Source organism: Hippopotamus amphibius, chromosome 3 (genome assembly GCF_030028045.1).
Source record: "Hippopotamus amphibius kiboko isolate mHipAmp2 chromosome 3, mHipAmp2.hap2, whole genome shotgun sequence".
Taxonomy (NCBI): domain Eukaryota; kingdom Metazoa; phylum Chordata; class Mammalia; order Artiodactyla; family Hippopotamidae; genus Hippopotamus; species Hippopotamus amphibius.
Genome location: NC_080188.1, coordinates 111,756,780 through 111,776,065, shown reverse-complemented (window position 1 = coordinate 111,776,065; position 19,286 = coordinate 111,756,780). Strand labels below are relative to the sequence as shown.

Genomic DNA, 19,286 nt, shown 5'->3' with positions numbered 1-19,286 from the left:
TTAGTCAAAGTCTGTAATTGAATAAATGAGGACCCTGAAGTCCACAAGAGAAAGTTGTTAATAACAATATAAAAAGATCATTTTCTGAATGAAGACTCAAAAGAGTGTTTACTAATATATCATTGGCTAGTACAAAACCACTATATGTAACATGATCTATTACTTAGTTTCAACTTTTGTAATCAGGTAATTAATGTACCTTGTCCTTATATTTGTGAGATGCTGGAATGGAAAGACAGGCGAGGAGGAAAGTACTGAAGTTTATTATGACAGAGTAGACAAGGAAGGAGCTCCTTCCTGGGAAATGTGTACGCTCTTGAGATACACGACCCCAACTACATGATTTATATATATTCTTCATTTCCTATCTTAAAATATCATTATTGCTCAGCTAACCTTGCAGAGTTAACTATGTCTTAATGACCAGTTGAGATAGTTTCTAGACTGAAACTAAACTTCAATAAGTCTTACTTCCATTTATTGTTGTCCTTTTCTTGGCTTCAATGCCCCCTATTCTCCCACTCAGCACATCTTATAGGACCGCAAACTGGTGGCTTTAGGTACTTGGAATGGTTAGTAAATGTGACAACAGTTCAAAATTACTACATCATTTTAATTGGACCCTGAAGAGGGTGAAGTTTTCCCCAATAAACATTTCAATGAGTAGAATTCCAGGTAACAGTGACACTTGTAGAGGTGAGGTTCATGCTTTCATTACTGATTTCTTTTTTTTTTTTTTTTTGAGAAGGAAAAGAGATAATTCTTGGAACTTCAAGATTGCACCAAATTTTTTACCTTGTTCACCAATTTATCATAAATGGCACCTCTGTTTTTTTCATTCAATAATTCCTACTAAATTACAAGTAATGCTTTTTATTTTACATTCATAAATAATAAAAAGTATACATATCTGAATGTCAATATCCTTTGGATCAAGTTCATTAGCATAAACAAATCTATGTTTTCTCTGTTACCTGGTTTATTCAGATTCATTACGATCCCAAGGGAAGCAGTTTGACATTACTAAGCCAGTGAAACCTAATGTGGAATTTTCAGTTACATTTCTTGAAATAAGGAACACAGACTCCAAATAACTGTTTGCTACCTACACTGACTACTAGTGACCCAGAAATTTCAAAGTGGACACCAATGTCACAGGAAAAACCATTTTTAGAGGGATGTCTGGTTTCCTGCCTCACTGACATTTAATTAACTTGTGTGTATGGTATTTCTCATACATAAAGCAAAATATTCATGGCTATTCTAAAACTAGTTCAGGAATCTCTCCAATAATTTAATATCAATTACTCTGTTCCATATTGGAAAAGGAATTTAAAAATGAAAGTTATGAAGGATAAATTTTGTTACTGCTTGCATAAGTATCAAATAAATAATATTTCTAACCAGAGGACACATTGGGTGCAGTAAAGTTAAATGGAAAGCTATCAAAGGCCATTCCCACAGCCATTAAACATGAGCCTTTGGCATATTCCAGCAGCACAAGCTCTAGAAGCATTTAGTTATAGAAACAGAAATAATCGTCAGTTAATTTTCTGTTAAGTATCCCAAAATCATTCAGATACTTTCAGTGGAAAAAAAAGGCTTTATTTCTAATGCAACTACCTTAAATTTATCATAGAAATTTATCAAAAATATTTTAATTTTGCCAACTGTATTTAAAACATGCATATTTCAGTTTTCAAAGATTTTTTAACTGAGATATTGAGAATCATATTTTCCAGGTACTTTAGGCCTCAAAGTGTGAATCAGACAAGAAACTTAGAGTGATCTTGGGAATAGGGTCATGCATGGCAGGACAGGGAAAAAAGAGATGGGAGGAGAAACTTAAGTGGGTATGAGTTTTAAAAGAGCTTAATACGTACAAATTTCAACACAAACTAAAGTGTGTGCAAATTATATGAGTGTACTTAAAATATTTGGAGTATGTTTCATGGTATATTTACATATATTTTAATTTACCATATGCCTTATTCCAGATAGACACTTAAGAAGCAATGAGTTTTATTTGTTTGATATGACATGGTGAGCAAACATACTATTATTTAGGGTCCAGCTGTACAGATTATGTGTTTGGGTGTAGAAAATGTTTGTGTCCAAATCTGTGATTGATATATAGAGCCTCACATTGTATGCTTTTTCCCTAAGAGCTCAGATTTTTTAGGGTTTTTCTGCTTGTTTCTATCCCCTCCCCGTTCATGGATTTCTTCTTCCATGTTCAGTATTTCCTCAAGGAATTTTTTTGAGAGCATGAATCAATGATAAATTCAAAAGTGCATTAGTACCCTACTCCATTAGTAATGGAGGTGATTTTCCAAGGAGTGTATAACACATCTAACTTTTTTGCATTTTGCTCAACTGATGAGATGCAAGAATTCTAGCAATTTCTGGTGCCCAATGTGGAATTAGAGATTCTTAACCTAAGGAGGACACTTGAGATGCTCCAGACTCTGAACAAATAGCCTTAGGAAAGGCTGAATATTCTTTCCCACCTTTTGTGACTTCACCATACACACAAGCACTGTAAAAGGCTCTGAGACTTCCTGCAACAGAAAACCCCATTTTCTCAATCTCTCTCTCTCACTCTTTCTCTCTCTCTCTCTCTTCAATGTGAAGAATTTTCTGGCACTTCCCTGATGGTCCAGTGGTTAATATTTTATCTTCCAAAGCAGGGGGTGTGAGATTGATCCTTGATCAGGAGCTAAGATCCCACATGCCTCCTGGCCAAAATACCAAAACATATGACAGAAGCAATATTGTAACAAATGCAATAAAGACTTTAAAAATGGTCCACATCAAAAAAAAAATCTTTAAAATAAATGACGAATTTTCCAAACTTGTTTTTACCATAAGCCTATTTTGTTGCCTGATATCCAGATGTTTTACTGAACAGTTTTGAAAATACTAATCTAAAAACTCAGGTGACAGCAAACAAAGTTTATGTGTGCCCCATTTTCCCCATTCCTAAAATACTAGATTTATATCAGTTGCAGGATTTTTCTAAAGGTAAAATAAAAGAGAATAGCATTGCTTTGTAAAACTGAAATGGCTATGTGCCCGGGGGGAAGCGCTATTATCAAAATACAGTTTTTTGTTTTTCTGAATTGAAGAATGTGGTTGCTGAAACTATTTAAAGAAAAGAGGAGGAAATAGGCAGATTAAATTCTTTTATATTTTTATTATCTTTATTTTTGTCTTCATTAGTTATTAAATGTAATATGATGACCAAACAGGTGCTTGTGTTTAGGGCATAACTGTAGAGATTTAAAGACTAGATAAATATCTTCACACCATTGAAAGGGAAGATTTGTATATATTAAATGAATATTTTCAAAATATACTCATCATTCTGGTGAGAGTGCTCTTTCCAGAGATTCCTGTTATTTACATAAACCCTGATTCTCTAATTATTGTATGTTCCTCCCAAAAACCAAAGTTGCAGATTTAAGCAGTGAAAATTACTTTCATTTCAAATTAACAGAAAACTTTGGTTTCAATTCATGACCATAACTTGGGATTAACATACACCAACAAAAACTTTCCAAAAAATTCACAGATGTGCCACCTTGTGGCTTTCAAGGGTACTGACACTTCTTGGCCTGGTACAGGGACTTTCAGTTTATTTGACTGCTTGTCATTTTAAAATGTTTTATTTGGCACAATAGAAAATTCACCCCTGCATCTATATGGAATATTTTTGTACTCTGTAGGTACTGCTACCCTATCTGAAAGTTCTCCCTATGCTTGTCCTCCTAGAAAATGCTTAGTTATCATTCAAGCCCTGGTTAAATGTTACCATTCTTTGAGGCGTATTCTGATTCTAGAACACAGTTAATTACTTTTCAAATCTTTATTATTGAACTAATCACTTCTAACCTTCATTTTCCCATCATCTATCTCCTTTACCATGAAGACACCAACCAGAACTTTCAAGGCAAGAACTGTTACCAGTTGTCTTGATCTCCCTGGCAAAGTCACTTGCATACATGCAGTGCTGACTGCTCTTTGTGTATAAAGATTGTCTTATTACAATGACTAACTCATAGGACATCCCGAAAGCACCACAAAATCAAAGGAGCTAACTTCTGAGGGTGCTTGAGTCAATCTTTAGGAACAGCTTAGATACTGTAAATATAGTTGATAATTGTTATTTGCATTTTAATGGATCACACCTTCAGATTTGTTTTGTTATGCTTTGATTAAAGGTAGGTTTAAACTTTGGACTTTCTGCCAACACTGTATTTGGAAAGGAAGTTTCACATAATAATAATGAATTCTGATTTCTCTTTAAAACTGGAAGCTCTTAAGATCTTGGAACACAGGACTTTGAACATACAGTTAAAATTCAAACGTCCTAAGTGGCTGCCGTCCCTTTAGCCTGATACCAACCATCTAGTTCACTTCAGCTCACTCTTATACTCATTCTTATTATCTAGATGGCTCCCATAGGCATTTGAGTTGTGGTTCCTTATCTTATACAGTGTGTTACTTACAAAATAACACATGACAACATTGAGACTCCATAATGAAAATATATTCCCCAAACTTCTGGCACAAGAATTTCTCATTTAATTATTTCATTATAATCGATATAATCTGAACTGATAATTTGATCTGAAAGTATAATCCTTACATTACAATTACTATCACATGAATTTTGCTCTAAGAATAATTCTATCTCTGTTGATTATTTTTTGTTTTATAATTTCTGGTCATTAGAAGTATGTAATGAAGATTCTTGAACAATTTACTTATATTGCTAGGAAGCTTAGAGTCAAATTTGTGTTCCACTAGCAGCACAAAGTTGCAGAATTTTGCTATATTCTATAAGCCCCTTAAATATTTTCTGAGATAGCTGAACAAAATAAATAAGTGGATAAGCTCACAAAACTGTGGTCTAAGTTTTGGCCACTTCTCTTTTCCACTATCCAGGTCTCTCTTGCTTTATTCACACAAACTCTCCTGAATGAAAAGTTCTACACCAGCAATTCATATAGGACTTTGTTATTTCCAAATCTGGAGTCTTTATCTTTGGTCTATTCACATAGGAATAGCACAACCTCCTGTACCTTTTGGATACAGCAGTAGAATAGGCCTCAGATAAATTTCTTCAAACTCCTACAATTTGGGGCTCTCTAATGCAGCAAGTAGCAAATGCTATTCTAAAAGTTTGAACTTCCAAAATATTCACTTACTGTTGAGGACTGCAAAAGTGTTTCCAAACACATTCATGATTTTGGTTCTTGGGTCATAATATCCTCATTCCAAAACAAGTTGGAGGCAGAGGACCCATTCTTTTTAGGAATCATCATTGTATACCCAGTTACTAGGGCTTATGACCTTATTAAAAGTCTTACCTCCTACAGTCTCAGACTATGTCTAATAATAGCAACATGTGAAGGTAACTGAGGGCAGAAGTAAAAAAAAGAAAGGGAATGAGAGAAAGAGAGAGAAGAAATGTGATGGATGTCTCAGTCACTTGTTAATTTATTTTAATTTATCTAAGAGAAAATGCTGACACCTAAGAAAGTGATCAGAGGAAATTCCACGCTGGTGACTGAGTTTGTTCTCTTGGGATTAACGGACCGTCCAGATCTTCAGCCCATCCTCTTCATGCTCTTCCTGGGGATCTATTTGATCACTGTGGGAGGGAACTGTGGGATGCTGGTTTTGATCAGGAGAGATTCGCGCCTCCACACCCCTATGTACTACTTTCTGGCCAGTTTGTCCTGCTTGGATTTGTGCTATTCCACTAATGTGACTCCCAAGATGTTGACAAACTTCTTATCTGAGAATAAAACCATTTCCTATACTGCTTGTTTAATCCAGTGTTATTTTTTCATTTCCATGGTGATCACTGAATATTATATTCTAGTTGTAATGGCTTATGATAGGTACATGGCGATTTGTAATCCTTTGCTTTATAGCAGCAAGATGTCCAAAGGGGTCTGTCTTCGCCTGATTGCTGGTCCATATATCTATGGGTTCCTTACTGGCCTGATGGAAACCATGCACACATATCGCTTGACCTTCTGTGGCTCGAATATCATTAATCACTTCTATTGTGCTGACCCACCCCTCATCCAACTCTCCTGCTCCAACACTTTCATTAAGGAGACATCCATGTTTGTGGTGGCAGGGTTTAACCTCTCTGCCTCCCTTCTCATAATCCTCATCTCCTACATCTTCATTCTCATTGCCATCCTGAAGATGCATTCTGCTGAAGGCAGGCACAAAGCTTTTTCTACCTGTGGGTCGCATCTGGTGGCAGTGACTGTGTTTTATGGGACCCTGTTCTGCATGTATGTTAGACCTCCCACAGACAAGTCAGTGGAGCAGTCCAAAATCATTGCTGTTTTCTACACTTTTGTAAGTCCTATGTTGAACCCCATCATTTATAGTCTGAGGAACAAGGATGTGAAACAAGCTTTTCAGAAATTGATCAGAAGGAATATACTTTTGAAGTAAAATTACAATGTATCTTTATGTATTAAATAAAAGTTATATTTATGAGAACTGGATCCAACTTTAACTGCATTTACAGAAACATCAATTTTAAATCCATGATCAAAAGCTAAGATCGAATAACAAAATAGTGAAGATAGAAGATTTATAGTGTTACATGTGACATGAGCACATTATATATGTAAAAGATTGGGCATTATATATGTAGGTGTGGAGATAATTTGTCTTTATATATTTTTACATTTATAGCTATAGATGTTAATTTTATTTTGTAAAATTTGTATATTCTTAATGTTTTCAATTTCTAGAAGAATATAAAGTGAAAGAGTAAATTATTTCCTTTTTTTTGCCCCACCCTGATCTTCCATTCTTACCTCAAAAAGTTACCCTTATTAACAATTCCTTATGTTTCCAGAAAATTTCTATATATATCCACAAACCAATGTATGGTATGGCCATATACATACATATACACACAAAATTGTTAAGACACATGTTGACTATCATGAGCTAACTTTTAACACTTTATAATTTTGTAGCATTTACTGTGTAGGGGCTTTGATCCCATGGTTTAGAGGAATGTGACCACAACTACTGATAACACTCGCTCTCACCTCTGGGAGACAGGACTTATGAAAACACCCCCACCTGTGAGAGTCATTTTCCATAAGACATTTTCATCTTTAGGCCATAACAGGAAACAAGAATTCTCAAACAATTTATTTGTTAGACATTAACTCCTAAACCAGGCAAAGTATGGGTTGTACAAAGATTGAAGACTTGCCTCAGGAGGAACTGTGACTTCTCTAGAAGTTTATCAATGACAGTCCACCCTTCTAAGGCTGGTTTTCATACCTTCTCTTATGTCTGTCTATTAATGTATTTTTCAAGATCTCACAGACATTTGCTGTTTATATCATAGTTCAGGTTTTACCCGCAACTGTCCTTTGTCACAATAAGTTCATGTATATCCAACTTTAGAATTATGTATGATGACTTATCTGTAAGTATTTTAATGTTAAAGAATGCAAATGCAAGTTGATTTTTTAAGATGTTAACCTTTTTGTTGACTTTGAAGTTACATAGCACAGGCAAAGTAGATGAATGTTTACCAGGTATCTACAATGAACTATGAACTGCTCCAAGTACTATGGAAACTTGGAGTTCTAGGATTGTGTAGTTTTGTGAAGCTGTAAAGATAAAAGTTAATATAATTTGTTAAGTGCCATAATATAAGAAAATATAAGGGCTGATGCTATCGAGGAAAGAATCAATTTGAGTAAGTTGAAGTTAGGCTTATGATTGTGCAAGAAAAGTTACACATCATTTGTGCACCTGCTCCAACAGACCCACAGGTCAAAATATTAATACAATGTTATGTTAGGTATCAGATGTTACTTTCAAAGGAAAAGGAAAAGCCGATTAATCTGTAATTAGTCCCCCAACTGACATATTTTTCTGTTGTATTTCCAAGCATCCTATCTTAGAGCTTAGTTTTGCTCAATATTTCCTGCATAATAATATTTTCATATTCATTAATTCTATGCTATCCCACACAATTATTTCAATCTTTCTATTACTAGATGTTATTCAAATAACTTTATTTTAAAAGTCAGATTGCCTACGGATTCTGTTAAAACATACATACAAATAATTAACTATTCTTTTAACTTTTAGCGTTCAATTAATAGTTTGTTGGCTTCTACTTAAGCAAATACCTAGTGATCTATTGATTTTAAGCACATACACATATTCAGTTATATAAAATGAGCCAATTTATTATTTCAAATGCTCTTATCTCAGGGTCCATGTCTCTACCTTTACAGCCTAGCTTTGCTTGACACCAAATAAAGGTTCAGTAATTATTTCAGAATAAAAAAATAAATGAATGTTCATTTTGAACGTGAACAAAGTGCCTCCATTTTTACATATAAAAGAAAACTTTTACTGAATAGAGAAGCAGGTGACTCTGATGAAACATGCTAGTTATAAGCCAACAGTACAGTTCACAAACACAAGTGACCCATGATGTCACTGATATTCATGACTGACACTAGTCATATGAAGCTCATAGTCATGCACTTATGCACACAAGTTTAAGACAAAACAGGATTTTCACCCATTACTTGCATGAATTGACTGGCATCAGACAGTCTGTCCATAGAGTAAGTATGTGCTCATGAAATACTTTTTGTATTAATGAATTACTTCAGTAGATCAATGATCTTTACCTAAATATTAGGGAATCTCCTTACTAACGATAAAGTCTCTCATGGAAAATGTTAGAACAGTCTCTTAATCATTGCTTTTGCCTTTTAAAGTAAAATCTCATGGATTCTACATTTATTGAATAAATTGTGCAATATGATGATTAAAGCTTCTATAAAAAAATAGAGCATATTTATTTATTTATTTTTAATCTTTATTGGAGTGTAATTGCTTTACAGTATCGTGTCAGTTTCTGCCGTACAACAAAGTGAAAGAGCCACATGTATACATATATGCCCATATTCCCTCCCTCTTGAGCCTCTCTCTCAACCTCCTCATCCCACCCCTTTAAGTCTTTGCAAAGCATCAGGCTGGTCTCCCTGTGCTCTGTAGTAGCATCCCGCTAGCCATCTACTTTACATTTGGTAGTGTGTTTATGTCAGTGCTGCTCTCTCACTACAGACCAGCTTCCCCTCCCTCCGGTGTCCTCAAGTCCATTCTCTACATCTTCATCTCTATTCCTACCCTGCCACTAGGTTCATCAGTACCATTTTTCTAGATTCCGTATATATGTGTTAGCATACGGTATTTGTTTTTCTCTTTCTGGCTTACTTCACTCTGTATGACAGACTCTAGGTCCATCCACCTCACTACAAAAAGCTCAGTTTCATCCCTTTTATGGCTAATATTCCATTGTACCTATGTGCTACATCTTCTTTATCCATTCATCTGTCGATGGACATTTAGGTTGCTTCCATGTCCTGGCTGTTGTAAATAATGCTGCAATGAACATTGTGGTACATGTATCTTTGTGAAATGCACTTTCCTAAGGAACAATAATTATGCAAAGTAGTTACATTTGTTACATTTTCCTTCCCATCTATCTGAAAGAGCATGACTCTAATTGGTAGTTTCATTTTTTGCTTTTGGTTTTTTTAAGAAAAACTGAGCCATGTGTATTTAAAAAAATAAGTGAATGTTCTAGGAAATGGTAATGCTATAAAGCCTAATATTTTTAGTCATATATTATATATTTTCTTTGGGGTAGTGGACATCTGAAGAATGTTTATACTTGCACACTCACACATGCAAACATGAAAGAGAGAGAAAGAAATAATAATACTTTCCAAAGATCAGGCATTGTTTCATTTTATGTGGTTTCACAATGTGATGACCAATACTAATAATACTATTATTTCAGTATTATAATTCCTATTTTAAAGTTCAGCAGAAACTGGAGATTTTTAACCTACAATCACATAACTTCGAAGGCTAGTTAAAATATGTCTGGTTCCAGAGTTCTTTTTTCTACTACATCATACTTTTTTCACTATATTTTGTTGAAGGGAAAAACCATGCAATGAATAAAACTATCATTTTCTGTCTTTTAAAAATGTTGTTGATCAGGTATTTGACAGGTGCATGCACAATGAATGATATAATCTACTGTGAGAAAACATCCTATTTTATTATCTATAAGCAAATTCAACTTGCTCAATAAAATGGGCTTTGTAATCAGTTCCAGACTCCATTATTTATCAGCTAAACTGATAGTTAAAAGCATGAAATCTGAAGTCAAATTTACTGAGCAGGTTACTCCACCTCTCTCTGCCTCAGTTTTCTTTTGTATAAGATTAGTATATACTGCTTTCTCATAAAGAAGTTGTGTGGAAGAAATGGATTAATACATTAAATACCTAGCACAGTGTCTGTTACATAGTTTTCACTCAATAAAAGTTAACTTGTTTTTATTATTGACCAGAAAATTGCTTCACCTGTTTGAGAATCAATTTCCTCTCACAGCTTTCTGTATTTTTCCATCATTGCATTGATCACTCTTTAGATATAATAGCTTTATAGGTTTGGTCATTTAACTACAACCTTTATAGTTCCCCATGATACTATAAATGCCATAAGGTCAGATACATATGATGTTTGAAAGCAATTATTTCTCTATCACTTAGCCTAGTACATGGTCTGTGCTCCCTAAAAAAATAGGTAGATTATAGACGATAGATAGATAGACAACTTTGACAAAGTGGACATTAAAAATAATTCTTATAAGATGATGAGAATTAGAACACATGAACCACATTAATGGAATCTTAGATGAGTAAGATTTATTCATGTGTAATAAATCTGTTTTTATTTCCTTAAACAGAAGAATTCATCTGGAAATGTTCAGAATAAATCAGACAAGAGAGAAGGAATTTAGCTTCCTGAGGTTGACCAGTTATCCAGTTTTACAACTTGTCTTCTCCATCTTGTTCCTATTTAACTGTTTTGTCTTTCCTCTTGAAACCTTAGGCCTAACTCTAAGAATCACACCCTTATACTGTCTCCTTGCCAATCTGCCAATCCTACACATTCTGGTTAACATTTTATTTAAAAACATCATTTCCTTGTCCAGTGTATTTGAACAGTGTGACATGACCACATTCCTGTTAACTCAGTGTTTTGTTCCTGCTGCTCTGGGACAAGCACATATGCATGACTACCTGATTCCCATATAGTTATAGCATTGGGTCCAAAATATTGTGCATTTATGTGGCGACCACTGCCTATATATGTGGTTTTCTATAGACTTGTGTGACATCACAGTTGTTTTCTGCAGAGTTGGCAACATGGAATGTCATCATGGTGTCTTGCCACTTTGTAGCTACTCAGACCAAATAAAATTGTTTTTTACCATGCACCATATTGGAACTCCAGGATATGCTTAGGAGTATACGGGAGTCTCAAATGTTCATTTTTACAAATGAGTTTTCAACCTTTTTATTTTTTTAGCTTTTTTTTTCAGCCATTTATTAGAATATAATTGCTTTACACTGTTGTACCAGGTTTTGCTGTACAACAAAGTGAATCAGCTGTATTTATACATATCTTCCCATATCCCCTCCCTCCCACGACTCCTTCCCACTTTCCCTAACCCAGCCCTCTAAGTCATCAACCATCATTGAGTTGATCTCCCTGTGTTATGCAGCAGCTTCCCACTAGCTACCTATTTTACATTTGGTGGTGTATATATATCAATGCTACTCTCTCACTTTGTCCCGGCTTCCCCTTCGACCCCCGCTCCCCGGCCCTTGTCCTGAAGTCCATCCTCTACATCTGCATCTTTATTCTTGCCCTGTCACTGGGTTCATCTGTACCATTTTTTAGATGCCATATGTATGAGCATACGGTATTTGTTTTTCTCTTTCTGGCTTACTTCACTCTGTATGACAGACTCTAGGTCTATCCACCTCACTACAAATAACTCAATTTCATTGCTTTTTATGGCTGAGTCATATTCCATTGCATGTCACATCTTCTTTATCCATTCATCTGTTAATGGGCATTTAGGTTATTTCCATGTCCTGGCTATTATAAATAGTGCTGCAATGAAACTTGTGGTACATGTTTCTATTTGGATTATGGCCTTCTCAGAGTATATGCCCAGTAGTGGGATTGCTGGGTCATATGGTAGTTCCATTTTTAGTTTTATAAGGAAGCTGCAAAATGTTTTCCATAGTGGCTGTACCAACTTACATTCCCACCAACAGTGCAGGAGGGTTCCCTTTCTCTGCACCTTCTCCAGCATTTAGTGTTTCTAGATTTTTTGATGATGGCCATTCTGACAGGTGTGAGTTGATGCCTCATTGTGGCTTTGACTTGCATTTCTCTAATGACTAGTGATGTTGAGTATCTTTTCATGTGTTTATTAGCCATCTGCATGTCTTCTTTGGAGAAATGTCTATTAGGTCTTCCACCCATTTTTGTATTAGGTTATTTGCTTTTTTGATATTGAGCTGCATGAGCTGCTTGTATATTTTGGAGATTAATCCTTTGTCAGTTGTTTTGTTGGCAAATATTTTATCCCATTCTGAGGGCTGTCTTCTTGTCTTGTTTATGATTTGTTTTGTTGTGCAAAAGATTTTAAGTTTCATTAGATTCCATTTGTTTATTTTTTTCTTTTATTTCCATTATTCTAGGAGGTGGGTCAAAAAGGATCTTGCTTTAATGAGTGTCATAGAGTGTTCTGCCTATGTTTTCCTCTGAGAGTTTTATAGTGTCTGGCCTTACATTGAGTTTTAATGTGTGTAAGCTGGAAAAACCTCTCTGCTGTTGAACCCTATCTTATGAATATGGTTAGGTAATTGTGCTTTCTTGAAAGAATCAATAGAAAAATTAAAATAGTATCTCTCTTAGATGTGTGTGACTCTTCTTTTGAATTGCCAAATAAGTAGAAAGAGAGTTACATCATATTTGATCATGTTTTTACTATGGGATATTGTAAACATGGTGCCTTTTGCTTGTCTTTCTTAATGGAAGGTCATTGTTAAACAGAAGCTGAGTTCCATTAACCTCTCAGGAAAAAAAAAGTTGTGACACCTAGAGTCTCCAACAAAATCCCAAGATATGTATTTGATTTTCTCAAGTACTAAGATATATAAAGTAGTAAGATATATAAAGGGTAAAATATTTGAATTAGAAGTTATACGAAGTGTGTGTGTGTGTGTATATATATATATTCATACATTTTAAAGATGAAGGATTTGAAAGAGGGTAACTTGCCCAAAACTAATGGACTAGCCTGTGTAAACCCACTTTTGATGTATGTATACATCCTTGAAATCATTGCTGTAATAAAGAGGATGAAGGTTTCAATTATTCCCCAGATTGTACTCATGTTCCTTTTATAGTTCTTTTATTTAAAAAAATTATAAGCTCTTTATTGGAGTATAATTGCTTTACACTCTTGTGCCAGTTTCTGCTGTGCAATACATTGAATCAGCTATATTTATACATCTATCTTGCATAAAACAAAAATCTTCAGTAAAGCCCTGGGGTCTTAAAATTAAAATTGGAAGTATAATTTTGGACCACTGGATTGTTTTCCTTTTTTTAAAAGAAACTCTGTACTTCTTGCTCTAATCACTGAAAAGCCTAGAAGCAATGGCAACTTTGTAACAGTGACTATCCTGAGGCCTAGCTTATGGCCTCTAAATACCATTTTCCACCAGAAGATCCAGAGAATCCTGAGGAGATGGCTGATTTCAGGGCTGGGCCAAGAAATGCACAAAACAAGCCTGGGAATCTCGAAGGACCAGAAAGTTCAAGGCCTTCCAAAACCACTGGCGCCTGGACAAAATTTTAGGAATGTATATGAAGAGGCCAAAAGTGGGCCAATTTTAGCATCACATCGAGTTCATTGAAACAAAGTTTATATATGAAAAGCCATGACTGGGACTTCTCTGGTGGTACAATACCTAAGATTCCAATGCAGGGCACTTGAGCTCGAACCCTGGTCAAGATGCTATATCCCACATGCCACAATTAACAGTTCACATTCCGCAAATAAAGTTCCTGCATGCTGCAACAGAAGATCCCACATGCTGTAGTAAATCCTGGTGGAGCTAAATAAGTAAATATTTTTTTAAAAAAGTACTAAGATATACAAAGGGTAAAATATTTGAATTAGAAGTTACACCGAGTGTGTGTGTGTTTGTGTGTATATATACATTCATACATTTTGAAGATGAAGGAGTTGAAAGAGGGTAACTTGCCTAAAACTAATGTACTAGCCTGTGTAAACCCACTTTACTTAGTTCTTTTTCTAGCTAAATGTTGCAATGGATATATTAGAAATTGTTTCCATGAACATGGAAAGCATGGAAATGTTTGATTCATTGCAGTGGATGTTTAATCCATTTGTGAAATGAGATGAAAGATGAAGGAAGCCATGAATATTAGTGGTTAAGGGCAAGCGATTTGTAGTCAGATCTGCCTTCTCATCTCAGCCAGGCAACTTAGTAGCTCTCTGAATCTGAGAAAATTGACTATTCTCTTTAAGGATTAGTTTCTTCAGCTGTAAAATGGGCTTAATAATATTACCTTGAGATTTTTAAAATGAGTTTCTGATAAAATTATATATGAAAAAAAAAAAAACCTCAGTATGTCAAGTTTAATGAAAGTTAATTACTTTAGGGCTTTCCTGGTAGCACAGTGGTTAAGAATCCACCTGCCAATACAGGGGACACGGGTTTGAGCCCTGGTCTGGGAAGATCCCACATGCCGCGGAGCAAAAAAGCCTGTGTACCACAACTACTGGGCTCATTTGTTGTGGCTCTAGAGCCTGTGAGCCACAACAAATGAGCCTATGCTCTGCAACAATTGAAGTTTGCACCCCTAGTGCCCATGCTCCACAACAAGAGAAGCCACCGCACTGAGAAGCCTGCGCACCACAACGAAGAGTAGCCTCCTCTCTCCACCACTACAGAAAGCCCACACACAGCAACGAAGACCCAACACAGACAGTAAATAAAAATAAATTTATAAAAAAAGAAAGTTAATTACTTTATTAATCAAATATATTAAAAAACCTAACCACTAAGAAATTCAACAGCTATACAAAGTACATCATGGCTGAGGAGAGTCAAGCAAATTGTGTACATAATTTAGGTGTCTCCAATTGCTTTCATTTGCCCTTGGACTTTTCTAAAAGAAAGAAAAAAAACAGAAAAAAGGGGCTAAAATACAGTTTGCTTTCAAATGAGTGTATGATCACTGCAATGATACCACGTGGTAGAAAAGGCTGGTACTGCTTCCGTGGGCAAGTAAAATGAATGGTTAACTTATTTTATGTAGGTCTTACTTCTGAGTGATGGCAGTAGAGAGGGAGGACAGTGCCCAGGAACACATAGCTAACAGTAGGCAAGGTCACTACCAAGAAAGATGAAGACAAGATGCTTAAGTTAGTCCTAACATCCATGTTCAAAGTCCCTGAGCTACCTTCAAGGAAGTTTTAATTGGGAGAGTTGATTGCTTAATACTGAATTTTTTTTTTAAATGCCATAGGGAAAAGGAATCAACCTGATAAATACAAGCAACCACTCCCCTCACATTATTTTTGAAGGCCCATTGGCTTTCCTACATCTTTGTAGGCAGGGCTGTCTATTTTGTGTGTGTTAGAAACTAACCAAAGTGTTACCATTTACACTTGAAATCCAATTTCTTATCTGATAGCGGTAAGTGCATGGTTAGAAATAGTTAAAAGACTACATAGAAAAGATTAGGGTTAATTATATGGGAAGTACCGATACTTGTAATTTGCTAATTTTTATTTCTTCTTAATATTAAACAAACGGGAGGTAGAAACTAAAAAATTCGTGTGATGGTCTTATATGCCTCACACACAGTCAGATATTTACACGCGTTATAACCTTTAGAATCCTCAGAGAAAACCCCTGTGACAATATTTCCGAGGAGAGAACACTGAGGCACATAAAAGATATGTTGTCTGCAATTGTAGAATTAATGTGTAGCACAGTTGTAATTTTTTAAATTAAATCTCCCCAGTTCCAAAACCTGTGTGTTGATTTTGTGAGATGAATATCAATATTAAGGATACCAGAAATATTTTAGTACAAAATATGTATATAGTTTTAATTTCGGAAAGCACACAGATATCTTGGTAGACCATTTTTAAGAAAGGCAGGATATAAGCATAGGGTATGAACACACAGAAGGGTGCAACGTGATGTGTCAGTGTTCTCTGACAGATGAGAAAAAGATAGCAAGACACTCTGCTACCCCACCTGCGTGGACATACGTGCACATACACTGAAGTAAAAGGTGAACTGTTTAGAATAACATGGAGAGGAAAATATGGAATTCTTGAAGTCATTCCAGGAAAGAAAGGAGAGAGGTGGTAAACTGGAGGGAGGGGGAGAGAAACCAGAGATGTGTTAGGAAGATGGGAATTACATCCTGTAAAACAGCCAGTGGAAAAATCCTGTGTCTTATGGTGCAAGACAGGAATTTAGAGAATAAATATATCTATTGTTTAAATTTTAGTTTTTTATTCTTTTTTTCAGCAAATACTATCTTTCACATGCTTTCCACAGAATTGCAATGTGTGTGTGTGTGTGTGTGTGTGCGTGCACATTTTAGATTTCCAAATGGCATGGGGTAGATAGAAAGGAGGTTTAAGGCAATTTTGAAAGGTCTCAAAAAGCTAACATCTGGGTTATCTAACCATTATTGTCACAATTTTTAAGTCAAACCATGGTCTTTGGGAATAAACTCTGAGGGATTAATTAAATTTTATTAATAATTATCATTTGTTGTAGTTTTATATAGCAGTCAGCCTTACGGGAATCTTGAGCACAGACTTTAAAGATTTGCATTAGTTGATAATAATTTCAGTTCCTGCAAGAGCAAAAGAAAATAAGTCAAACAAGTTAAAAGTTCAATCTCATTTACATGACATTCTGACCTGGTATATCGGTTTAGCACTGCTTCTAGATTAAGACTCTCATCAAATCCCAGTCTGTGGCTCTGTCCTATCACTTTGCTCTTCAACCTATTTTCACAATTTTAGACAACATGCTGTACTAAGTAATTGCTATGGTCTATTTCAGGCTGAGGGACTGAACAATTAGCTTTGCCAAAGTTTACTGAATTAACTGAAAAATGTTAGAAGACTTTTTGAAAGTTTTCCTGTACATTATATTGGCTCCCATTCATGGTAAAAGATTTGCAACTGTTCAGCTTTCCAAGGGTTTATCTTTACTCTCATTTTCCCTCAAATAGCATATAGTCAATCTAAAATAAGAAATAGTGGCCTTTTATATCTTACAAAGATGAATTCAGATATATTTTTGAGTTTATCACTAAGTGCCTTTTAAAAAAAAAAACTAAATGATTTCATCTGGTATATCCTGGAATAAATAATTGTTGTTAGAAAGAGAACTTTTAGTACAAGATTATCAACTTCTAATTCAATTGATAAATCTGTTAAATTCATTTAGATAAGTGGTGAGTATCTGTTTGTTTATTGGCACTGGGTGGCAAACTCTGGTATGAAAAAATTGATGTAAGTTTAAGTAAAATGTTGAATATAGACACAGTAGAAATGGAGATGGGTAAGAAATGCAGTAATAGAAAACAAAATGATAAATAAAGAGAAAAAAGAAGAAAATTAGCAAAAAAAGATATTTGAAGATACCTAGTAACAGAGATCCAGAGTTCAGTTTGAGTGTACTTGCTAACATTTAATTAGATCCCATTTTAACTATGCCACATTTCTAGTATCTTATGTGACAAAATAGTCATAGAAAAAGAATGAAAAAAAATGGGGAGAAAAAAAAAAGAAAACTAAAACAATATCCTGAGAAAATATGAAATTTTTGCAGCTAAAAAAATTTCTACATTGATCCAAAGTTCTCATTTATCACTGAAGGAAATTATGAGAAGAAACTACACATCAGTGACCGAGTTCATTCTCCTTGGACTCACCAGTAGCTGGGAAGTGCAGATTCTCTTCTTCGTGCTGTTTCTGGCCATTTACGTGGCCACGGTGGCAGGGAATCTTGGCATGATCATTCTCATTCAGGTCAGTGCCCGCCTCCACACGCCCATGTACTTTTTCCTCAGCCACTTATCCTTTGTGGATCTGTGCTTCTCTTCCAACGTGACTCCAAAGATGCTGGAGGTTTTCTTATCAGAGAAGAAAACCATTTCCTATCCTGCTTGTCTGGTGCAGTGTTACTTTTTTATTGCCTTGGTCCATGTGGAGATCTACATCCTGTCTGTGATGGCCTTTGATCGGTACATGGCCATCTGCAACCCTCTGCTTTATGGCAGCAGAATGTCCAAAAGCATGTGCACATCCCTCATCACAGGGCCTTATGTGTATGGAGCCCTCACTGGCCTGATGGAGACCATGTGGACCTACAACCTGACCTTCTGTGGCCCCAATGCAATTAATCACTTCTACTGTGCTGACCCACCACTGATTAAGGTGGCTTGTTCTGACACTTACAACAAAGAGTTGTCAATGTTTGTTGTTGCTGGATGTAACCTTTCTTTTTCTCTACTCATCATTCTGATTTCTTACCTTTATATTTTTCCTGCTATCCGGAGCATCCGTTCCACAGAAGGCAGGCGCAAAGCTTTCTCTACCTGTGGCTCTCATCTGACAGCTGTCACCATATTCTATGCAACTCTTTTCTTCATGTATCTCAGACCCCCTTCAGAGGAGTCAGTGCAGCAGGGGAAGATGGTGGCTGTGTTTTACACCACAGTGATTCCCATGCTGAACCCCATTATCTACAGTCTAAGGAACACGGATGTGAAAGAAGCTTTGTTCAAAGAACTGTCCAGCAGAAAACTGCTTTCTAAATAAAATCAGTGCTAATTTTAGTTACGTATTTTTATTTTCTATATCCAATGACTTTTTCTTAGGACTTAGTCCAAAAATAATTTGTCTAAATATATGTATACTTTTCTGAAAGGGATGGGGGAAATTTCCATGGAGAAAGTCTGACTAAAAGGAATCTGGGTACCTATGTCAATGGACAGGAATTCTGAATTCTCCAAGAAAGCTTTGCTTGCCCAGATTCAAAACTGAGGACCAGTACATTGAAGCATCAATGTCAGTGAAAAACTCAATTTATATCTTGGAGAATAAAACCATTACACTAGAACAGATTCTTCTTTTTGGAAGGAATTGGTTGTATAGTTTTAGATGGTTTCTTAATGAGGATTATTTACTTTAGGATATAGCCAATAAGTTTTTTAAAAAAAAAATTCTGCTCAACTTTGCTAAA

At 35.4% G+C, this 19,286-nt stretch overlaps 2 protein-coding genes across 3 annotated transcripts; both read left to right on the top strand.

Annotated features, from left to right (window-relative positions):
• The first annotated feature begins 5,529 nt into the window (after window positions 1–5,529).
• Window positions 5,530–6,486, top strand: LOC130849715 (olfactory receptor 1030). The gene has a single exon (XM_057728841.1). It carries the CDS (start codon window positions 5,530–5,532, stop codon window positions 6,484–6,486), a length of 957 nt encoding a protein of 318 aa, XP_057584824.1.
• Window positions 6,487–15,857: 9,371 nt separating this feature from the next.
• On the top strand, window positions 15,858–18,862 carry LOC130849226 (olfactory receptor 5M8). 2 transcript variants are annotated; one of them, XM_057727965.1, is made up of 2 exons: window positions 15,858–15,871; window positions 17,932–18,862. In XM_057727965.1, the coding sequence occupies exons 1-2, from the start codon at window positions 15,858–15,860 to the stop codon at window positions 18,860–18,862; spliced, it is 945 nt and encodes a 314-aa protein (XP_057583948.1). The 2 variants fall into 2 exon arrangements, with proteins under 2 accessions (XP_057583948.1, XP_057583949.1); XM_057727966.1 differs by lacking the exon at window positions 15,858–15,871 and having other exon boundaries at window positions 17,912–18,862.
• Window positions 18,863–19,286: the final 424 nt, after the last annotated feature.